This window comes from Agrilus planipennis, unplaced genomic scaffold (assembly GCF_000699045.2).
Source record: "Agrilus planipennis isolate EAB-ADULT unplaced genomic scaffold, Apla_2.0 scaffold199, whole genome shotgun sequence".
Classification (NCBI taxonomy): Eukaryota; Metazoa; Arthropoda; class Insecta; order Coleoptera; family Buprestidae; genus Agrilus; species Agrilus planipennis.
In genome coordinates, this window is record NW_020439011.1 from 393,478 (window position 1) to 411,993 (window position 18,516).

Consider the following 18,516-nt stretch of genomic DNA (forward strand, 5'->3'; position numbering starts at 1 on the left):
GTAAATTATTTAAAAAAAAATGTTTTTAAATTTGGTGAATTATCGATGCCTACTTAAGTGACAGCAGTTTATTTGCACCCTAGTTTGTAGGTTAAATTATTATTTGTTTATTATATTTTCAACTAAACTTATACAGATTATATTATAACACAACATATTAATTAGTTTAGGTATTTACTTCCTTTTAAATTATTTCTGTGAGTAATTTTCATTAATTTATTTCAGTAATGGTTGATCATTTTCCACCTACATGTGAGCTTGTCTGTAATTTCCTTGATGTCTAGAAAATGCAGGTAAAAAATATAAACAAACAGCTTAACGTAGAATCAAATGGTAATTGAGAAGTATAATTTTCCTTTTTGTGAATGTGTAGTTTATTAGGTAAGTGTATGTGTGTATTCCTCTTGATAAAAATTTTGAGATTGACAGTGATATTTTCAATTATATTTCTTGTAGTAATTAGATATATTGTAGTATTTCGAAGTATTTAGTTGATATTTGCAAGTAATTGTCTATATTTGGAATATTTGATCAGAAATAATTAGTTTATATATGTCTAGAATATGGTCCTAGCATCTAACCTTACTAATTATAGTAAATGAAGTAAAACAATTAGTAATAGAAGTTTGTATTAAATAGCAACGTGATGGACAGTAGAAGTGATGAAAAATCTTTCAGTCAAAACATAGAAGAATTAAAGGAAAAAGCTATACAAGATAATATAACCAAATGGCAAGCTCCAACATCACCGTTAGCCCCACTATCAGAGGAAGAATTAGACATTGTGTATCAAATAAGTGACTTAATTAAGGAAGAATACTATGAAACAACTAAAGTAAATAGTTCATTTTAATGTTATATTCTAAACTTTAGTATGACAATTGTAGAGTGAGACATTAATAGAAGAACTGGCAAATGAGGATAAAGACATGTTTATTTATTCCAACACAGATTTTATTAAGAAGCTTGTGAATGTTGAGAATGAAATCAAGTTGGAGGCTTTGAAAGAACTTTTCCCCAGCTGTGATAAAATAGAGGAATTGTCATCACATTTTCAGGGTCTATTAGAAGATGTAAATATGAAAATGTTTTTTTTTCTTTCATCTCTTTTAGTACACTAATATTTTTCCAGACTGAGTTTGCTATAAAATCTTTGCAAGAGCTGGAAAATCAATATAATGAAGTTTTGCTAAGGACATGCAGTTTACATAATGTCAGTGAGCAACTTACAAAAAATCAAAGGATTTTAATTGAAAACAAGAAGTCTTTAAAGGAAAGATTACATTACTTTACTTATTTTGACAAGCTTTCAGATGATTTAAATAACTTTACTGAACAAATTAGCACAGAACAGTTTATAGAAAACTTGAATAGTATTCACTCTGCCTTGGAATATCTTCACAAGCATGTAAGTTAAACTCAGTTATTCTCGTTAACTTTTTTATCAATGTCATTTTATTATTCTAGATAAATTATAAAGAATCGAAAATATATATTGCCAAGTATGAAAATTTATTATCAAAAAGTATTATTTTAATTAGATCATTTGTAAGTAATGTAATAATATCAGTAACTAAAGAAGTTACTGATCCAGATAATAAAATTGACCTTTTGGCCCTGAATAATTCACAATCAGATAGTGTAATTTCATTATATTATGGCAAGTATCAAAGTGCTGCCATGAAAATAAAGACAATTCTTAAATATATTGAGGAAAAGGCAGAAACATATGAGAGGTAAATTTTAACACAAAGTAAAAGCTTATATTTTAACGTAATTAAAACATGTACATTTTTAGTTATAGTCAACTGATAACAGATTGTCAGCAAATTTATTTTTCCCAGCGGTCTTTTATACTTGCTGCAGTTGCAAAAGCATTAAATGAACTTAAAATAAAGCACAAGAAAGACCATAGTATGTTGTTTCGTTCTTCAGGACTATTTGTAATGCAGATGTGTCAAGATGAAGCTGCTAGTTTTAATCTATTCTTTTCAAAGGAATCGCAACAGTTGAGGTGGTTATATGAATGTTTAACTCTGCATTTGTGTTTCTATTTGTGTATTTTTTTTTAGAAATTACCTTGCCAGTATATGTCAAAATTTATACGATAGTTTACGACCTAGTTTAATAGGTATAAACCATTTAGAAATATTAACAGAACTTTGCAACATTCTCCGAAACGAACATTTAAGTGATTATGTTTTAAATAATGGTAAATATTTTGTTATTCTGAAGTTGTAATTGTACTAAATTGACGCAATTTCTTAGAATATTTAGATAAGTTTGTGGAGACCATCAGACAGTTGCTGCAAGATGTCGAGGAGCGTCTTATTTTTAGAACAAACGTATTCTTCCAACACGACCTAAGCTCCTATAAGCCATCACCAGGTGACCTGGCATATCCAGAGAAACTAGAACAAATGGAGGTATTAAAATTCTTTCGTTGGTTTATATATTTTTGTTTATTATTTTGTCTGTAGAACATTGCTGAAGAAGTAAGTGAAGGGCGGACTCTCTCGCGAATGTCGTCTGTGTCTGTAGAGTCCCAGGAAGTTGCAACAATAAATGCTGCACACTTAGGCCAATTTAGGTCATATACAGGAAGTAGGTCACAGAATTTAAAACCTTTTTTGTATTTATTTATATTTTATTGCATATCTTAGATTCACCAGCAGATTTGCACGGAATGTGGTATCCAACAGTGAAGAGGACATTAGTTTGTCTGTCTAGGCTATATTTTTCATTGGATCGAGAAACTTTTCAAGGGTTAGCACAAGAAGCTCTGGTTGTATGTGTTAAAACTATAGACGACGCTGGAACTCAAATTGCCGCAAGAAAAGTACAGTTGGAAACTTCCGACTTCCTTATTTATTGTTTCATTGTATTTTAGGGAACTATTGATGGCAAATTATTCCAAATTAAGCACCTCTTAATCCTCAGGGAACAAATAGCTCCTTTTCAAGCAGATTTTACCATTAAAGAAGTTGCGCTAGATTTTAGTAACATAAAAACTGCTGCAGTTGGTTTAATACAGAAAAGAAATAGATTGTTTTCATTTAGCAGTAATAACGCCTTGTTAGAGTTCCTTTTAGAGGGAACGCCGAAAGTTAAGGAATATTTAGTTGATTCAAGAAAAGAAATTGATAAACATTTAAAAGCGTCTTGTGAAGCATTTATATCGTTCTGTGTTCAACTTTTAGTTGGAAATTTGACTAACTGGATTCAAAAGGTCTGCTAACGTCCTTGGTAAACTTCTTGTAGTGTTATTTTTTAATTCTTTAGGCTGATCAAATTCTATCAAAAACTACTGAGAATGTAGTGCCTTTAAGGGAACAAGAATTTGGAAAACCACAGGCTCTTGCTGGATTAATCAATACATCACAAAGAAATATTAAAACAAAAATACCCGATATACAAAGGTCCATGCAATTATATTTGGCTAATAAAGAAACAGAATTTATTCTGCTGAAGCCAATAAAAGTAATATATGTTTTTTGTGCTCATATTATTTAGTAATATTTCTATTGTTTTTCAGAATAATCTTATAAATGTGTTCATTCAACTACACCAGACGTTAACAAAAGCTAAATATACTCAGGAAGATCTTTTGGTTATAGCTTGTCCATCTCCTGAACAAGTTAATGTATTAGTTTGTTCAGTATCGCTCACGCTAGAGCAAGATAGTCATTTTTCCACTGAAGATAAAAGTAATTAAAGTATTTTTTGTTTATTCATGTTACTGAAACTAAATATTTATATATAATTTATAAATTTGTAGAAGATTATTGTTATATTCTAATTGTTTTGTTTAAAAAAGAAAATCTGGTCGAATGGTTACTTTTATTTCATAGTAGTTCAAATATTTATAGTAATAAGGTATCACATTTTTACAGTAAATAACTATTATTTTCAATTTAAATGGGTAAAATTTTGCTAAAATTATATTAGAAGTTTATAATTGCTTGTCTATACATATAAATAAAATTGTACTGCCTTTTTAAACTCATATCGTTATCTGCTTGCTATCAAGACACAAACAACCCTTAAAAAATGATAACGCTAATTTAAAACACAATTTAACCGGCTTCGATAGGACTTTACAGACTTGGAGAGTTGCTAGTGGTTATTTTAATTGTTTATTGGTTATAACTGGCTTTTATTATAAATAATTAGAAAGTTTAGCACAAGACGTAGTCATAAGTAAAAGCTAGTTAGTGTTAGACTTCTCACACTCAGGAGTGTAAGATTGGTTGCCTAACATGCTTAGCGTTTAAATATTCAAATAAAATTTCCCGCGTACTAGCAATCGGCTATAATCGGGTGGGTTCGACTTTTTTAGCCCTAATAATTCAAATATTAATTAGGGAATCAATTAATTATACAATTAGCGTATTTAAATAAAGTAACTAGTAATTAAACCAAAAACTGTTATAAGCATGTAATTTATATTCGCATGCAATTTACAAGTACATATACAGTCAGATGTGAAGATTTAATAATTTACTGCTCAGTAATCTCACAATTTACTGTTTATAATTTGCACTAAAGTCGTAGTTTGATACAAATGGGTTTACTACAACAAAGTTTTAAATTTTGATTTCAATTTTCTATAAGAGCGTTATATTATTAACAAATTTTAAAGGTTTATTAACGTTAATTATTTCGCTCTTTGTTAGTACAGTTCCAAGCATTTTTATTTCTATTTAATCTTGTTGGGCAGGAATGATCATTTTACCCATACACAAAAATCATACAGAGATATTTCTTACAGCAGTTTGTTTATGTCCTTCAATTCTCCTTAAAGGCGAACAGAATTGTGATACCTTTTTTTATCAGATAAATCGTATAAAAAAAAAGAAATGTAAAGATGCGCATAGGAGAAATAATAGGTACTACAGTTGTTGATCGGGAATTGTAGCGTACAGAACGGTTACTATAAATAATTTGTAGATGTGAATTAAAATGTTATTTTTTTATATTATATAAACATGGTTCTGTGAGAAATAAAGTGGGTAAAATGCGTCGATTCCTCTTTGTATGTAAGTGTTTTATTTCTGTAATTCATTAACTGTTACTTCAGCATATATATCTACATAAATGTTAGATGATAAGATATCTAAAATGTTTAGATAGAAGTCCTTCGTCCTTCTCATTTGAAATGACCACGGTTAAATATAAATGCACAAACACAAACTCAAACAAAATGTTACCAAATACTGAATGATAATGACGTCGCGTTAATTTCTCCAATTATTTTTCATTTTCCTTTAATTTTCCAACTCTCGAGGGTGGAATATTTTCTTCAGGGAGTCGTTAAAATATGTTCAGAATTGGCCACCAAATCGCGTTGCATACGGAAGAAAGATGCATTTCCGTATAAATATGCTTCGGAAAATTGCTTTGAAAGAATATTCCTTCTTTTGAAATCATGGTATCCCCGAAATTTTCGGGTGTGCTTTATAGATCCTTTTTCGGATTTAGGTAAATTCGGCCCTTATCGAGTTAATGATTATTGATCAAAGATACAACTTTAAAGCTAGAAGAAAGAAAATAAAACTGATATTAGTTTTCACCGATCACAACGCTTTGGAAAATTTGTTTTGAGATCTTGAAGTTCTGTTTACTGAAAAGCTCATCGAGTTAATATTGCTACAGAATTGTTAATTTAGTTTTTGATAACAATAAAATTAATTTTCTTAAATATATTAGTCTAGATTCTAGAAGAAAAGTGATTGAAGTATATGTACTTGTAGGTGCCAAAATCCTAATTTCTTCAAACTCAAGTAGGTATATCGTGTAGTTTTTTATTTAAAAAAATTGCATTTTAAATGTATATCTAGTAGGATCTTTTTGAAATTTTGAAAACTAGAAAACAGAAAATAAAATTGATATTGGTTTTCACCGATCACAACGCTTTGGAAAATTTATTTTGAGATCTCCTCTTGTTGAAGTTTTCTTTATCGAAAAGCTCACCGAGTTAATATTGTTACAAAATTGTTAATTTAGTTTTTGATAACAACAACATAAGTTTCCTTAAATATGTTGGTCTGGAAGAAAAGTGGTTGAAGTATATGTCCTGTAGGAGCTAAAATCATAATTTCTTCAAACTCCAGTACATCGTCTAGTATTGTATTTATAAAAATTGCTTTTTAAATGTATGTCAGCAATGATGGTGTATGTAATGGTAAAGTAAGTTGTGTACTCATTATTCTATATATGTACAATCAGCTTTCGTTAAGCAGCAGGATAGAAGTGGGGACAATTTCGAAGTGGGGTAAAGAAACCACTTAGGCCTTCGAAAACAAAAACCCTTTCGTTGTAGTAGTTTGTAGTGTTAACGCTACACGCTGCAACCCTTATAAAATTTTTGCGGATGAGTGCGGGTCGCAAAAAGTCGTGAATTTGGCGCAAATAGTTTTTGAAAAAGTTTTTAATGACTTATTACTGGACCGATGGATAGTGAACTTGCAACTGTTGATGATTCGCGCTCTTCGTCAGCATGTTCTGTAGTGCGTATGTCACCGAAAACCGTTGCGACGACTCCAGTTCCTTCAGCGACGCCTCCTATCACCACGACGCCTCTATTTCCTCAAACCACCGCCAGTCCGCTATCACTCTTCTACAGGAATTCTTCTCCTTCTATTCTCAAGAAAATTATGAGCAAAAACCACAACAAAACAAGTTCGTAACTTTTTTAACTTTTCTTTCAGCTTTTCTTCGTTCCTTTTTCTCAATCTTATATTGTCCTGTATGATGTATATCTCGTCCTGCAGGATATGTATGTATAGGTAAATTAAATTTCATCGTAGGTTTTATCTATTTAGGTGTTTCTTAATTCTATAACCTATGGTTTTCAAATATACGCGAAAAAGCTCAATAACAAATTGAAAAAGTTTTTACAATGCCAAACGATTTTTTGTTACTTTCTGAATAAGCTCATTTTTATAACATGGCATACATAAAGTAAAACAGTTTTAACGCCAAAAAAGCTTATTAATGAAAACTTTGATGTGTTTCCTTTTAACATACACATATTCAAGTTCATATAATCTGTTGATGTTCCAAATTTTTCAGAAACCTATTAAGTAGACTAAATAAGTTTATTTATTATTTTTATTTCTTTAATTTTATTAATGAATCTATAAGACAGTAAACGTATTGAGTCTTTGGCGCGCTGGAAGTAAAATGAAAAACTAAATGAATAGCGTTTTTGTAGGAGTGGATGTATATTATTTATGAATAAATTATTTAGCAAGTGTTTCATAGTCAAAGTATTTATTGTTAAGAAAGATAATTTAAAAAAAGGCTAGTCGGTTTTTCGTCGATTAAAATTAGAAATTTGTAAGGGAATTGCATAGCCAAATGTATGGCTTACCTAATATATAAATAAAAAGGATATTTATGCTTTACTCTATAAGGATTTCTTTTTAGCGTTCGTACTAAATTTTATTAGATGGTATAAGAATAGAGACGTTTTTATTTCAATTACAAAGAATTAAATTTTTAAAGTGTAACGGTATATTTCTTAAAGTTTTCACTGGGAACTTTTTTGATTTTGTTCTTTACAGTTCATGCTTCTTCAGTTCTATTTTTCATTTACTAGGAGTATTACTATTAGCAAGTGTATATATACTAAGAGCATGTTTAATGATGAAATACGAAATGCTTTATTAAAGAATTCCGATCAAGTCGCTTTTTCGGCTGTAACATTTTACCATTCTTCATAAAATCGAAGCTGCCGTGATACGTTTTTATATTAGCTAGACTAGTAAATTAAAAGAATACGGCGTCAAGGTTTTTGTCGTTAATGAAAAATTCTAGATGAAAAAGTAGTGAGTCTGGATCTAGTTCGCCAGGTCCTTTAAAAAACTTCATCTCACAAAAACTACACAAGACAGTTTTTCGTTACAAACGGGTTTGACAGATTTCATGGCGATATTTTCTTATAGGTATTAACATTCGCTCACACAACCTTTATACTTTTAACTACATAATCGCATCTTTTCAATTTATTCTTCCTAAATATATTGCATTTTTAATGTCGAACATTCATGCCACGAAAAGTTGAACTTACTTCTAACTTTGAATCCTAAAAAGTTTCGCTTATTCAATTATAGACACTAATAAAAATTTCCGTTAGGATTTCCACTAATCATAAAAAAACATAAAAAGTTACCTTAAAAACACTGAAAACTAAAATTTAAAAAAGAAAGAAAACCTTCCATGAGATATAGTAGATATAATACATATTTATTCCATAAAGCTTTTATAAATGAGCTGAAATTTCAACAATTATCTTTTGTACCTATATTATTTCTCTAAAGAATTTGTTTTATAATTGATTATAAATGCTTTGAATTGTACTCAGGTTTAAGGTTTAATCGTTGCTGTGTAGTTAACAAAACTGAAGCAGTTGCAGCAAAGGATTCTTTACATTTTTCAGACAAAATACCACGCATAATCAATTTAAATCAAGTTCATCTGCTTCTGTAATTGTTTTTTTAGAATTAACTGAAATCGTCATTCAAGTGATGATATAATAACGACAAATATAAAAGTATTTCCTTTTTCAAAAAGATTTATTTCGTATTTTGTACTCAAACGTGTGATTTTTTCATTTCAGTTGACAACTATTCTATCTTACAAATAAACATTTATTACAATTTAGATTTATATGTGCTAATAAAAGTAACATAAAATTGAAAGTAAGAAAAGTCTCGTTTAATTTACTTCGTGTGGATATTATTTCAAAAAAGAACTTTTGATTATTTCTACATGCTAGAAAAACTAAATGGCGAACTGTTTGCCATGTTCTTTTTTCTATTATGTGCCCTTACTTATGTACATTAAATCTATATATGTGAAATTCTATTGTTCCTAAACGACCCGTTCTACCCCTGCATTAAAACCCTTTGAATCAACTCCGAACCAAGAATGGTAGTTTAGAAAAACTTTTGTACTATTATACTGTACCCTGTTTGGTATTGGCTGGAAATTTTTGTTGGGGAGGAGCGAATTCGTACCCCTAGGGACCGGCCAATATATTTCTTTAAAGTATAAACTATAAGGGTTGTTACGAACTCATCAACCGAAAGTTATTATTTGAAAGGACTTAATTATGCAAAAAAATATATATAAAAAGAACAAAAAGTAACCGTTAGAACTATAAAAATCTTCAAGAGATCTGCATTCAGATACTCCAGGATAATTTTAAAAATTATTTGAAAATTGAAATTAAAAGGGATACGGTTATGTTGATTTTATGAAGCACAGCTAAATTATAAAATTTATTATAAACGTAATTGCTAATTATAAAAAGTAGATGATATTTGAACACTACGCATATTATCCTTTTGCAATATTTCCAAATTTATGCGTTGTTTTTCCCCACAGCTTCCACCACTTCAAATGTTTTTCATGATTGAAAATATCACTTCAGCTTTCTTTATTCATTTTTTCTTTTATTAAGTAATTTTAGAAACTTTACATTTTGTTTTTTAAGACTACGTTACTACTAACAAACAAAAACATTAAGCTGAGACGAAACTAAGGCAAACGATTCTAATTTATTATTATTTTTTTATGCGGTGTTTGAACGTCAGGTGTTTTTTCATCTATTACCGACCGTGGGATTTAAATCTTCTTCCGTATATACAATATGCTAACAAAACAATGGCTTTCAGTAAAAAAAAAAAACAAGTAGACGAGTTGACGAATCCTAACAAAAAAATGTGTAGGTACAAACCATATGTGTTATTTTTTACCCTTAAAAGAAATCATTAACGGCTTTTAATGTATTAAAAACAATAAAAGGTTATTAATAATGTTTCTACAACGATACTGATTCTTTGAGTAGAGAAATGGCGCAATTTGTAGTTTATGTTACTCGGGGGTTGGAGGTGAAATCTAAAATTACCAAGAAAAGGTCTGTAACGATTTTTATTTTTTTTTTAGTGCTTGAAAAAATTTAGTTGCAAGCAGAAACTTTTACAGTTATTCATAATAAACATTGTACAACTCGCCAGATGGTTTCTTCATTCAAAATTTTTTATTTAAAAAAATAACTGGAGAATTTAAAAGGATCTTTCCATTCAACAGGATTTTATTATGAAATTGAACGGTTTTTAAACCTGTATCAGAATATCATCAATTTAGAAATTAAGACATAAATTGTAAAAATAGATCATGGTAGACCAAACAATTAAAGATAAACCACTAAAAATTTTTGTAACAGAAATTAAGAAGCATTTATTCCAATTAAAATACGTGGACTCATTAGTGGGTCACGTTGATCTGAGGGTTGCTTTCCAATTTCATATGCAAAACAACAAAAAAAATCCTTTTGAAAGGAAAGATTGTTCTAAGTCCTTCAGTTATTACTCAATCCATTGATGTTTCACTACATTTGAAGTGATTGTACAATTTCAAAAATTGTAAGCTAAAGCTGAAACTTGGTTGAGGATGTTCGTCAAAGTGATAATTGACTTATGGGGTAGGTAACTCTTAGATATGGTATAAGAAAAACGTCGAGTCCAGGAAAAGTCTCATGGGGTTCTACATGTGGCAGATGCTTTGGTTGGTTAATGTATAAAAAAACAAGATTACTTGATCGTTTTAATAATAAGGGGACATTGCGCTAAGTTTCGTGTGAACTGCCGAAAAAAAATCACGTACACGTATGGGGTAGTCTACTTAATATTCAGAGACACGGTCAAGAGAGAGGTCCTTTATTTCAACGGAGCACCCACTATAAAAAAGGTCAGGTATTCCGTTTTTTCTTTTACAGACTTACGGAAGAGATCACCCCTTTGGTTTTCTCACACTCGCAGACTGCGTTCTGCACTTTTTGTGGTCAACAAAAAATAACAGAAGACCCGCTTAATTTATTCACGTCGATGTTTGGTCGAGTCGCTACCAATTGCGTGCGTATTACACCTTTGGGTACATTCATCAGGTAGCAACGTACAAGCAAGCGTATAAGCGTGTACAAAAAGGGTTCGTACGTTGATTGTAATGAGGCACAATGAAGAAGAGTATAATAAACAATAATGGGAACAAGACGGAAGATAACAAACACAACAGTCCGACTGGTTCATATTCCAATGGACAGCTGAATCTAACAAAGAATAAAAAACTAACGCCCTACATTATACTTATACGTATGGCCAAATTTTCAATCCAATTTCCCATTGTTCAATACCCACATCTCCAGAAGACCTGTTAACAAATCAAATTCTAAATTTTTTACTATGAAATGTGACCATTGCTTTTCGCAATCTTTTCCATTTAAAGTTTTACTGAACATTATGTTACAAATACATATCTAGATCTTCACTGAAGATTCTCTTTCCAGTTTATCCGACGTCCTACCCATCCAATCTCGCTGAACTTCAACTTTTTCGTGTGATGCAAAACGCATCTCTACTATTCTACTACGACACATTGTTAGAAATGGGTGGCGATGATGTCCATCAGCTTTGTGACGCTGGTGAAGAAGAGTTCTTGGAGATAATGTCGTTGGTAGGTATGGCATCAAAACCCTTGCACGTTAGAAGGCTTCAGAAGTCTCTTCAAGAATGGGTTTCAAATCCTAATAAGTTCAAAACTCCCCTCATACCTGGAGAAGATTTCGATGTCGAAATATCAAGTCCAAGAATATCCAGCAATTATGGATACCAAAGCACTATAGAAGCAAGTAATCAAGAAACAAATAAAATACCATATACAATTCCTATAAGTGGAGAATCCTCTTCTTTGCCAACAACTGCTAATTCTAGTCTTCACATAATGTCTAAAAGGTATGAGGACTCCGTGGTTTGAATGTATACATAGGTTTATCGAGAAAAATTGTAGGCCTTATTCGCCTCTCGATGGACCATCTTGTCCGCCGTCTTCTAGTTCGAGTCCTGGTGCAAGTTCATCATCAGTTAACATCATTCCCACTTTAACGGAACTTCAAATTGCCAAAATTGCCGCAGCTGCAGAAAAAATAAGCAAACAGTTGCCACAAGTTGAACCCAAACCGTTTAGTAATAAAAAGAAAATGTGTAAAGAACTCGATGTAAGAAATTCTCTTTCATACTGAATACAGAAAGAAAAGATAAGTTAAAAAATCTTTTAGCTGGTTATGTCGATGTCTGAACATGATCCAAAAAGAATGGAAGAAATTAGACGGTATGCTGCTATTTATGGCAGATTTGACTGTAAAAGAAAACCTGAAAAGCAACTAACATTACATGAAGTATCAGTAAACGAAGCTGCTGCTCAAATTTGTAGATTTGTACCAAGTTTGCTTACAAGAAGGGATGAACTGTTTCCTTTAGCCAGACAAATAGTCAAAGAATCTGGTTTAAATTATTCCAAAACTCAGTAAGTACTGTACGAGTAATGATCCTTGTCATCGTTCACAATTAGTCAAAATCAAATTTTTATATCGAAATATTTTCTGTTGTTGCTGCTATTAAGATAATTATAGTTCGGACGATCAAAATTGGCAAAGACCCCAATAAATTATCTTGTTTCTTGTCTCCACTTGGGAGTGTAGTCATTTGCAGCGTTTTGAACACGTCCTTGTTAGGATATAGGAAGATAGGAAATGCTTCATGAGGAGAACAGACAAAATAGAAAGAGATAACTGAATAGTAGTAAGCAGTGCAGCGGTTAGGGGTTGCTAAGGGTGTGCAAAAGATCATGGTCGGCTTTATAACTGTCTAGTTGGAATTATATCTTTAGACAAGCGGTTCCAGCAACATGCTCAAATTCTGCCTGTCTGCATCTCTTTCTGTTACATATTAATTGGTTTAATGTTACTCCGTTTTCTTTATTAGTGCTCGCTGCAGTTCCTATCTGACATCTCTTTTCTATATATAAGATATGTAAAAGTAGTCGTCTATCAGCAACCGCACTAGTCTGATTAATAAGTTGAAAGAAGAAAATAAATGCCACAGTTTTATTGTGGACTATGCCAATTTTGAATGCCTCAACTATATCATGCGTTTGTTAATACATACATAAGTTTTTGAACTTAAAAATTACATTCTCTTTTCTCCTAGCGTTTCTTCGTCAATTTCAAATAAATTTTACGGCGAAATTTCGGAAACGCAACATGGAATGAAAATCGGTTTAAAACATTCACTTTCCGAAAGTGAACAGTCAGTCGATAAAAAAATAAAGTTGGATATTGATGGAAAATCAGATTTATCCAATTCGTCGTACAGCAATACTGGATCAGCAGGGGGTTTTGATGCAGCGAATTTTTCAAAAATCGTAATTAACTTAACTGACTAAAAAAGCACACACGTATAACTGCTTACCGCTAAAAATAAGCTTCGCATATTTGCTTATAATGTATAATATAATACACAGGTGATATTTTTTCTTAAATATTTTAGCATTTACTATACAGGGTGTCTTTACGATTTTTACAACACAAAGCAATCTTTATAATAATTTCAATTGAAATTATTTATAATATTTAATTAATCTAGAGTCGGTTGTTTGTGAAATAAAATATTATTTAAATATATACATAAATTTAACGACGAAATATTGCTTTTAATGTTCACCATATTGGAGCTTTTACTCTACAGTTGTTGAGCTTTCGTGAAGAGTTACCTTCACAAGTCTCAACAGGCCAAAACAGTTGTACTACTACTTTGTAGTGAACATTAAAAGGTATTCCTATTTATCGAGAATATCAAATAATTGTTTCTTATTGGCAATAAAGCTTAGAGAATAGTTTAGTTTTCGAAGGACGGATATCAATATGACCCAATTTTCGCTGCAAAATAATGAAGAATTATTTTGGGGATGTATTTTATACATTTTCTCTAAAGGTAAAAAAAAAAGTGCACAAATTTGAAATAATTTACATATCAACTTGAGCTTATATATCATTATATTATGTTTTTTTATCAGGCAGGTAGCCTAATATTTTTCGAATATAAATCTTATTTATTTTAGCATGGAGACTGGACCTTATTGATACTTGTCCTTTTTCGATCGTACTATATATCGCAATTTAATTTTCAAATTATAATATTTAATTTATCATAAGAGACATATTTAAACGAGCAATAACTAATATCTAATCAAAACTAAGAAGCAATTGAAGAAAATTTATTTACTTTACAAAAGATATTGAAAATAAGACACCCCGTATATACAAGCTATAAGTAAAATTTCTTGTTTACCATTTCTATACTAACGAAAAGTTAGTGACATAAATACAAGGTGGTGGTTCGCCCTGGGTGCTACCGAGGGACGACAAATGTCCTTAGCTTTAATCTTCACCACTTCAGTATAAAACAGGACTAAGGCGGGGAGGGATACACTGCAGACAGTAGTTATTAGAACAGAAACCTAATTTTGCAGTGAACAAAAAACTTATTATGAAAACTTATAAGGTCATATAGCATACAAACATAATATTGCTTCTTGGCTTTTTACTCAAAAAAAATTATACTTAACTAACCTATAGAAATGGTTTACAAGCAACTTTTATAAGAAATGTAATAATTATTTTCTAGTCGCTATAACAAAAGGTTTTTTAATTTTTGGTTTGGAATTATTCGGATGAAAAACTGCTGGTAGTTCCAAGCCAAAAGATATACAAAGGTCTTTTTTAGTTAAAGCATTTTTTCTATTGTATATATATATATATATATGTAAAATCAAAAACAGATAACATGGCTTTGGTGTCCTAAGCTTTTTAATTTGATGTGCTTTTTTACTTCGGCTTATTTGCAGGCATTAGTTTTCGAAACGGTAAGTTCGCTTTTAGATCTACTAATTAAACTTCTTTAAGTTGGCATGCATTTTGAAGAAGATCAGAGGTAAGAGTGAATATTAGTATTTTTCCTAGCATTAACTAACTTTTTCGTAATTAAAAAGCAGAATCCTGAATACAGCGCTGTCCTTTTCATATTTTCATATCTTCCTTGTTTAATCTTTAATTATATCTTAATTAATTGCAGCTGCTTTGAGAGTAATTACAGGCTTCTCGTTTTACAGTATAGATAATAATCACGCAGGGACGTATTTAAATATATTTACAGTTTCAGGATAACCACGAAGCGTGCTTAGCCCAGTCACCTATAAGACTCTTTTTTCAACATCATTCAAAGAACAATAATTTAAAGTAAGTTGAATAAGAATCTATTGAGTCAGTAAATCGCAATTTCAATCTTATTTGATCTCATCAGTACGCCACGTCTGTATAATAAACATGCAGTTTTAATTGGAATGTTTTAGGGACAGTGGAGGTCGAAACGTTTCCTCTACAGAAAACGAAGACAGTTTAGAAAATTCTTTTGTTTATAGCAATTGCAGTTCTCCAGTACAGGTAATGGCATTAAGGAGATAAGTTAGTTTAAAATTGGCATATTTCCCTTTTTTCCCCAGGTAACTGACAATGATAACGATAATACATTAACAGGAAATGATAGCAATCAGGTACTTCATCCAATTATTTTTTTGTAAATCTTTGTGGTCGAATAGCGATCGGAAAAAGGGGACCGTAAGATGTTAAAAAATAAAAATTCAGCGAATAACGAAGGCACTCGGCTTAAATCTCAATAAAAACCTTTAATCTGCTTAATTAAAAACCGGAATGTGCGCCATAAATTTAAAAAAGCTTTTCTTTTCCTAAAGCGCCTTTGACCTATTTAAACTTTAATTCGTTTTAGACGGGCGAAGACAAGAAGGACGCCGAAATACGAAACGATCACAACAAGATGTCGCCAAATATTCAAGTAATAGCTGCAAGTGGGGACAATATAATTGCTGTGGCAAATCCTGCTTTAGTTATGTCAACATCAATTATACCAAGAAAATTGGAAAATTTATCGTAAAGTCCCCATAAATTTTCGTGGAAATTGTGCCATTTATCCGAGACATTACACTCAAACAAATTTCTAAACAGTGTGCTTCATTAAATGTATCGCCTTATACCGTTTTTGCAGTAATTAAGAGAGATATTGATTGAAATAAATAATTTTCAACCCATCTCGTTTTGGTATCTAAATAAATATTTATTTTTCAGTGATTTACCGCTAACTCGTCTTCTTTGAAATTGTAGTGTCAGTCAACAAAAAATAATTATTAATTGTTTTTCATTACAGAACCGTATTTGTCACAGATAGGTAATATTGATTCTGGCGTATCACTTTTAATTAGCATTTCATTTTATGTAGCTGTTAGGTTAATTTGATTGTACTTGTGTGTACTATTTTTTCGCAGACCGGTTTCACTTTCCACCCCCATGCTTTGGGGTGGAATCAATACAAATTGCAAACTTGTTGCCGCACCCTTGTAGGCTGACGCATGTGACACAATGAGTGTAGTTCTTGTTTGAAAATTGCAATTCTACACTTCTCATTTTCGCTATGTCACACAATGGGCAACAAATTAATAACATTTACCGAACAACAGTTAGAAAATTATCAGGTACGGTGGTTGATGCTTGATTTTCGTGTAAGTAGTACTTTATTTTGTTTTTTTCAAGGACTGTACTTTTTTCACGCGAAAGGAAATATTGAGGTAAGGTTTTAATGATTACGATAACCTGATGGATAGGATTTGATTTTTCGTTAGAGTGTTCAAGAAATTCCGAGAAGTAGATCCGCAACTTGTACCAAGCCGCATGACCGAAAATCAGTCTATGACTGTTCGAATTCCTTTAGAAAGTATGGAGAAATTACCAGAGTTAAGAGTAAGAAATAATCAAACATTTCATATTTTTCGTGTCTTCTTTCGGTATTCAAAAACTTCAGGAAAATCCCTTCAGACGACGAATTTGTGAGCTGTTTTCAAGGGACGGGAAAGGTGATCTGTCGTTTGAAGATTTTTTAGATTTGTTATCAGTTTTTAGTGAGCAAGCACCTAGAGATATAAAGGTCTACTATGCTTTTCGCATATACGGTATGTGTTCGGTCTTAGTTTTTTTTTTAAATTCAAATACCTAAAAGGTACTTTTTTGCTTCTTTAAGACTTCGACGGGGATCAGCACATTGGTCAAGAAGATTTAGATCAAACGCTACGACTACTAACAAGGGAAGAACTAACTAATGAAGAAATGCAACAAATTATAGAAAAAGTTATTGAAGAAGCAGATGTAGATGGTGACAGCAAGTTATCATTCATGGAATTTGAACATGTGATTACCAGAGCTCCTGATTTCTTATCCACTTTCCATATAAGAATTTAAATATGATTTGTTGTTGCAAAATCGTTGTGCCTTGTTTATTTGTATGGGTTTTTAATCGGAAAAAGTTTGTTTGTTCGTAACAAAATAAATAATTATCGACAATTTCTAGTAAATTGTCTATATGAAACAACAAGGATGTTAATAGATAAAAAATATAATTTGCACAATTAATTGTTATATAGATGAACTATATTTAAATTAGAGTTCTTCCTTCTTATAAATTTTAATAAACTGTATAAAACGAACTTTTTGGTTTCTTAAAGGGTAAGATACGTTTTAGGCAGGGACATTCGAAAATGGTAACATCAGAATGGTACGGAATCAACATTTATTTCATTTCAACAGATTCAACGAGAAAAAAAGAGTCACAACTTATTTCTACACATTTTACAACACGTTATATAGAGAAATAGAAGAACTTTTTCATTGTTATACAATAGAGAGAAAGGCACGTGCAGATTTTTCCATGAGAAAACCCCCATTTGATTATATACAGAATGCGTAATAATACGCCAATGATTTTAGTTTTAGGTAACAGTAAGTCTTTAAATCGTCATTTCTAGGTAGCAAATGTAGGACTTACAATAGTCCAAAGCTTCATTATTTATTTATTCAAGAGACAGTCGCCATTAAGCACATTATTGTGGTACATACTAGTGGCTTTCGATATCGCTACCACTAGTACGTACTTACCTACTAACAACACCTTAGCATTTAAAATTAGTCCAGGAAAATTGGTCTACGAACCTCCACAATTATATTTTTAACTTAAATTTCTTAAACCTTAGCTCGACAACGACTATATTTTTTAAAACCATGCATGTAATTGATTTGTTTCTTTACAGTATTTGACCGTTATTGATTCTTATATACTTTGGCGTTAAAAACCTGATAATTGATGATTTTACTAATTATTTTTGCTTTGCCTTCCGAGTTTAAAACAAAACAAACTTAAAATTATATAAATACTCTATACAGAATTAGAAAAGGTACATAAATAGAAAGTCAATATTTTACAATCCTTACAGCTCATACTTATAGGTGGCACATTACTTTTTGGTGCCATTTTGTCCTTCTCTTAGTAACTTACGAAAACGAACAAGTAACAACAATAAGGAACAACATTCAAAAAGTTTAAGGAACCATTAATTAACTTTGTTCTTCAGGATTAATATATTAAATTTCTAAACAACTAATTGTTAAGTTAAGTTAATAACATTTATTCTTTATTGTTTTGCGAAGGCCTGTAGGTATTAGCAATATACAAAGTGACCAAGGTATCAATTTTTGTTTTATAGTTTATATGATTT

The 18,516-nt window shown here is 31.0% G+C and overlaps 3 protein-coding genes across 9 annotated transcripts; all 3 read left to right on the top strand.

Moving 5' to 3' along the window:
- Positions 1–66: 66 nt before the first annotated feature.
- LOC108741265 (conserved oligomeric Golgi complex subunit 3) lies at positions 67–3,795 on the top strand. 3 transcript variants are annotated; one of them, XM_018475994.2, is made up of 14 exons: positions 67–86; positions 226–293; positions 640–835; positions 888–1,073; positions 1,133–1,408; positions 1,468–1,736; positions 1,799–2,014; positions 2,073–2,212; positions 2,269–2,426; positions 2,481–2,604; positions 2,664–2,839; positions 2,891–3,229; positions 3,283–3,480; positions 3,536–3,795. In XM_018475994.2, exons 2-14 carry the CDS (start codon positions 277–279, stop codon positions 3,713–3,715), a joined length of 2,475 nt encoding a protein of 824 aa, XP_018331496.1. In that variant the 5' UTR covers positions 67–86; positions 226–276; the 3' UTR covers positions 3,716–3,795. The 3 variants fall into 3 exon arrangements, with proteins under 3 accessions (XP_018331496.1, XP_018331495.1, XP_018331497.1); XM_018475993.2 differs by having other exon boundaries at positions 80–170; XM_018475995.2 differs by lacking the exon at positions 67–86 and adding an exon at positions 140–170 and having other exon boundaries at positions 226–381.
- Positions 3,796–6,182: 2,387 nt separating this feature from the next.
- On the top strand, positions 6,183–15,869 carry LOC108741268 (NGFI-A-binding protein homolog). 5 transcript variants are annotated; one of them, XM_018475999.1, is made up of 9 exons: positions 6,184–6,681; positions 11,354–11,798; positions 11,854–12,061; positions 12,122–12,369; positions 13,053–13,266; positions 15,057–15,139; positions 15,253–15,343; positions 15,403–15,453; positions 15,687–15,869. In XM_018475999.1, the coding sequence occupies exons 1-9, from the start codon at positions 6,453–6,455 to the stop codon at positions 15,849–15,851; spliced, it is 1,734 nt and encodes a 577-aa protein (XP_018331501.1). In that variant the 5' UTR covers positions 6,184–6,452; the 3' UTR covers positions 15,852–15,869. The 5 variants fall into 5 exon arrangements, with proteins under 5 accessions (XP_018331504.1, XP_018331505.1, XP_018331501.1 ...); XM_018476000.1 differs by having other exon boundaries at positions 15,063–15,139; XM_018476002.1 differs by lacking the exon at positions 15,403–15,453 and having other exon boundaries at positions 6,183–6,681; positions 15,233–15,343; positions 15,687–15,779.
- A 494-nt stretch (positions 15,870–16,363) lies between these two features.
- Positions 16,364–17,451, top strand: LOC108741270 (calcium and integrin-binding family member 2). The gene is made up of 5 exons (XM_018476011.1): positions 16,364–16,446; positions 16,505–16,539; positions 16,594–16,711; positions 16,773–16,920; positions 16,989–17,451. Exons 1-5 carry the CDS (start codon positions 16,396–16,398, stop codon positions 17,204–17,206), a joined length of 570 nt encoding a protein of 189 aa, XP_018331513.1. The 5' UTR covers positions 16,364–16,395; the 3' UTR covers positions 17,207–17,451.
- The last annotated feature ends 1,065 nt before the right edge of the window (positions 17,452–18,516 follow it).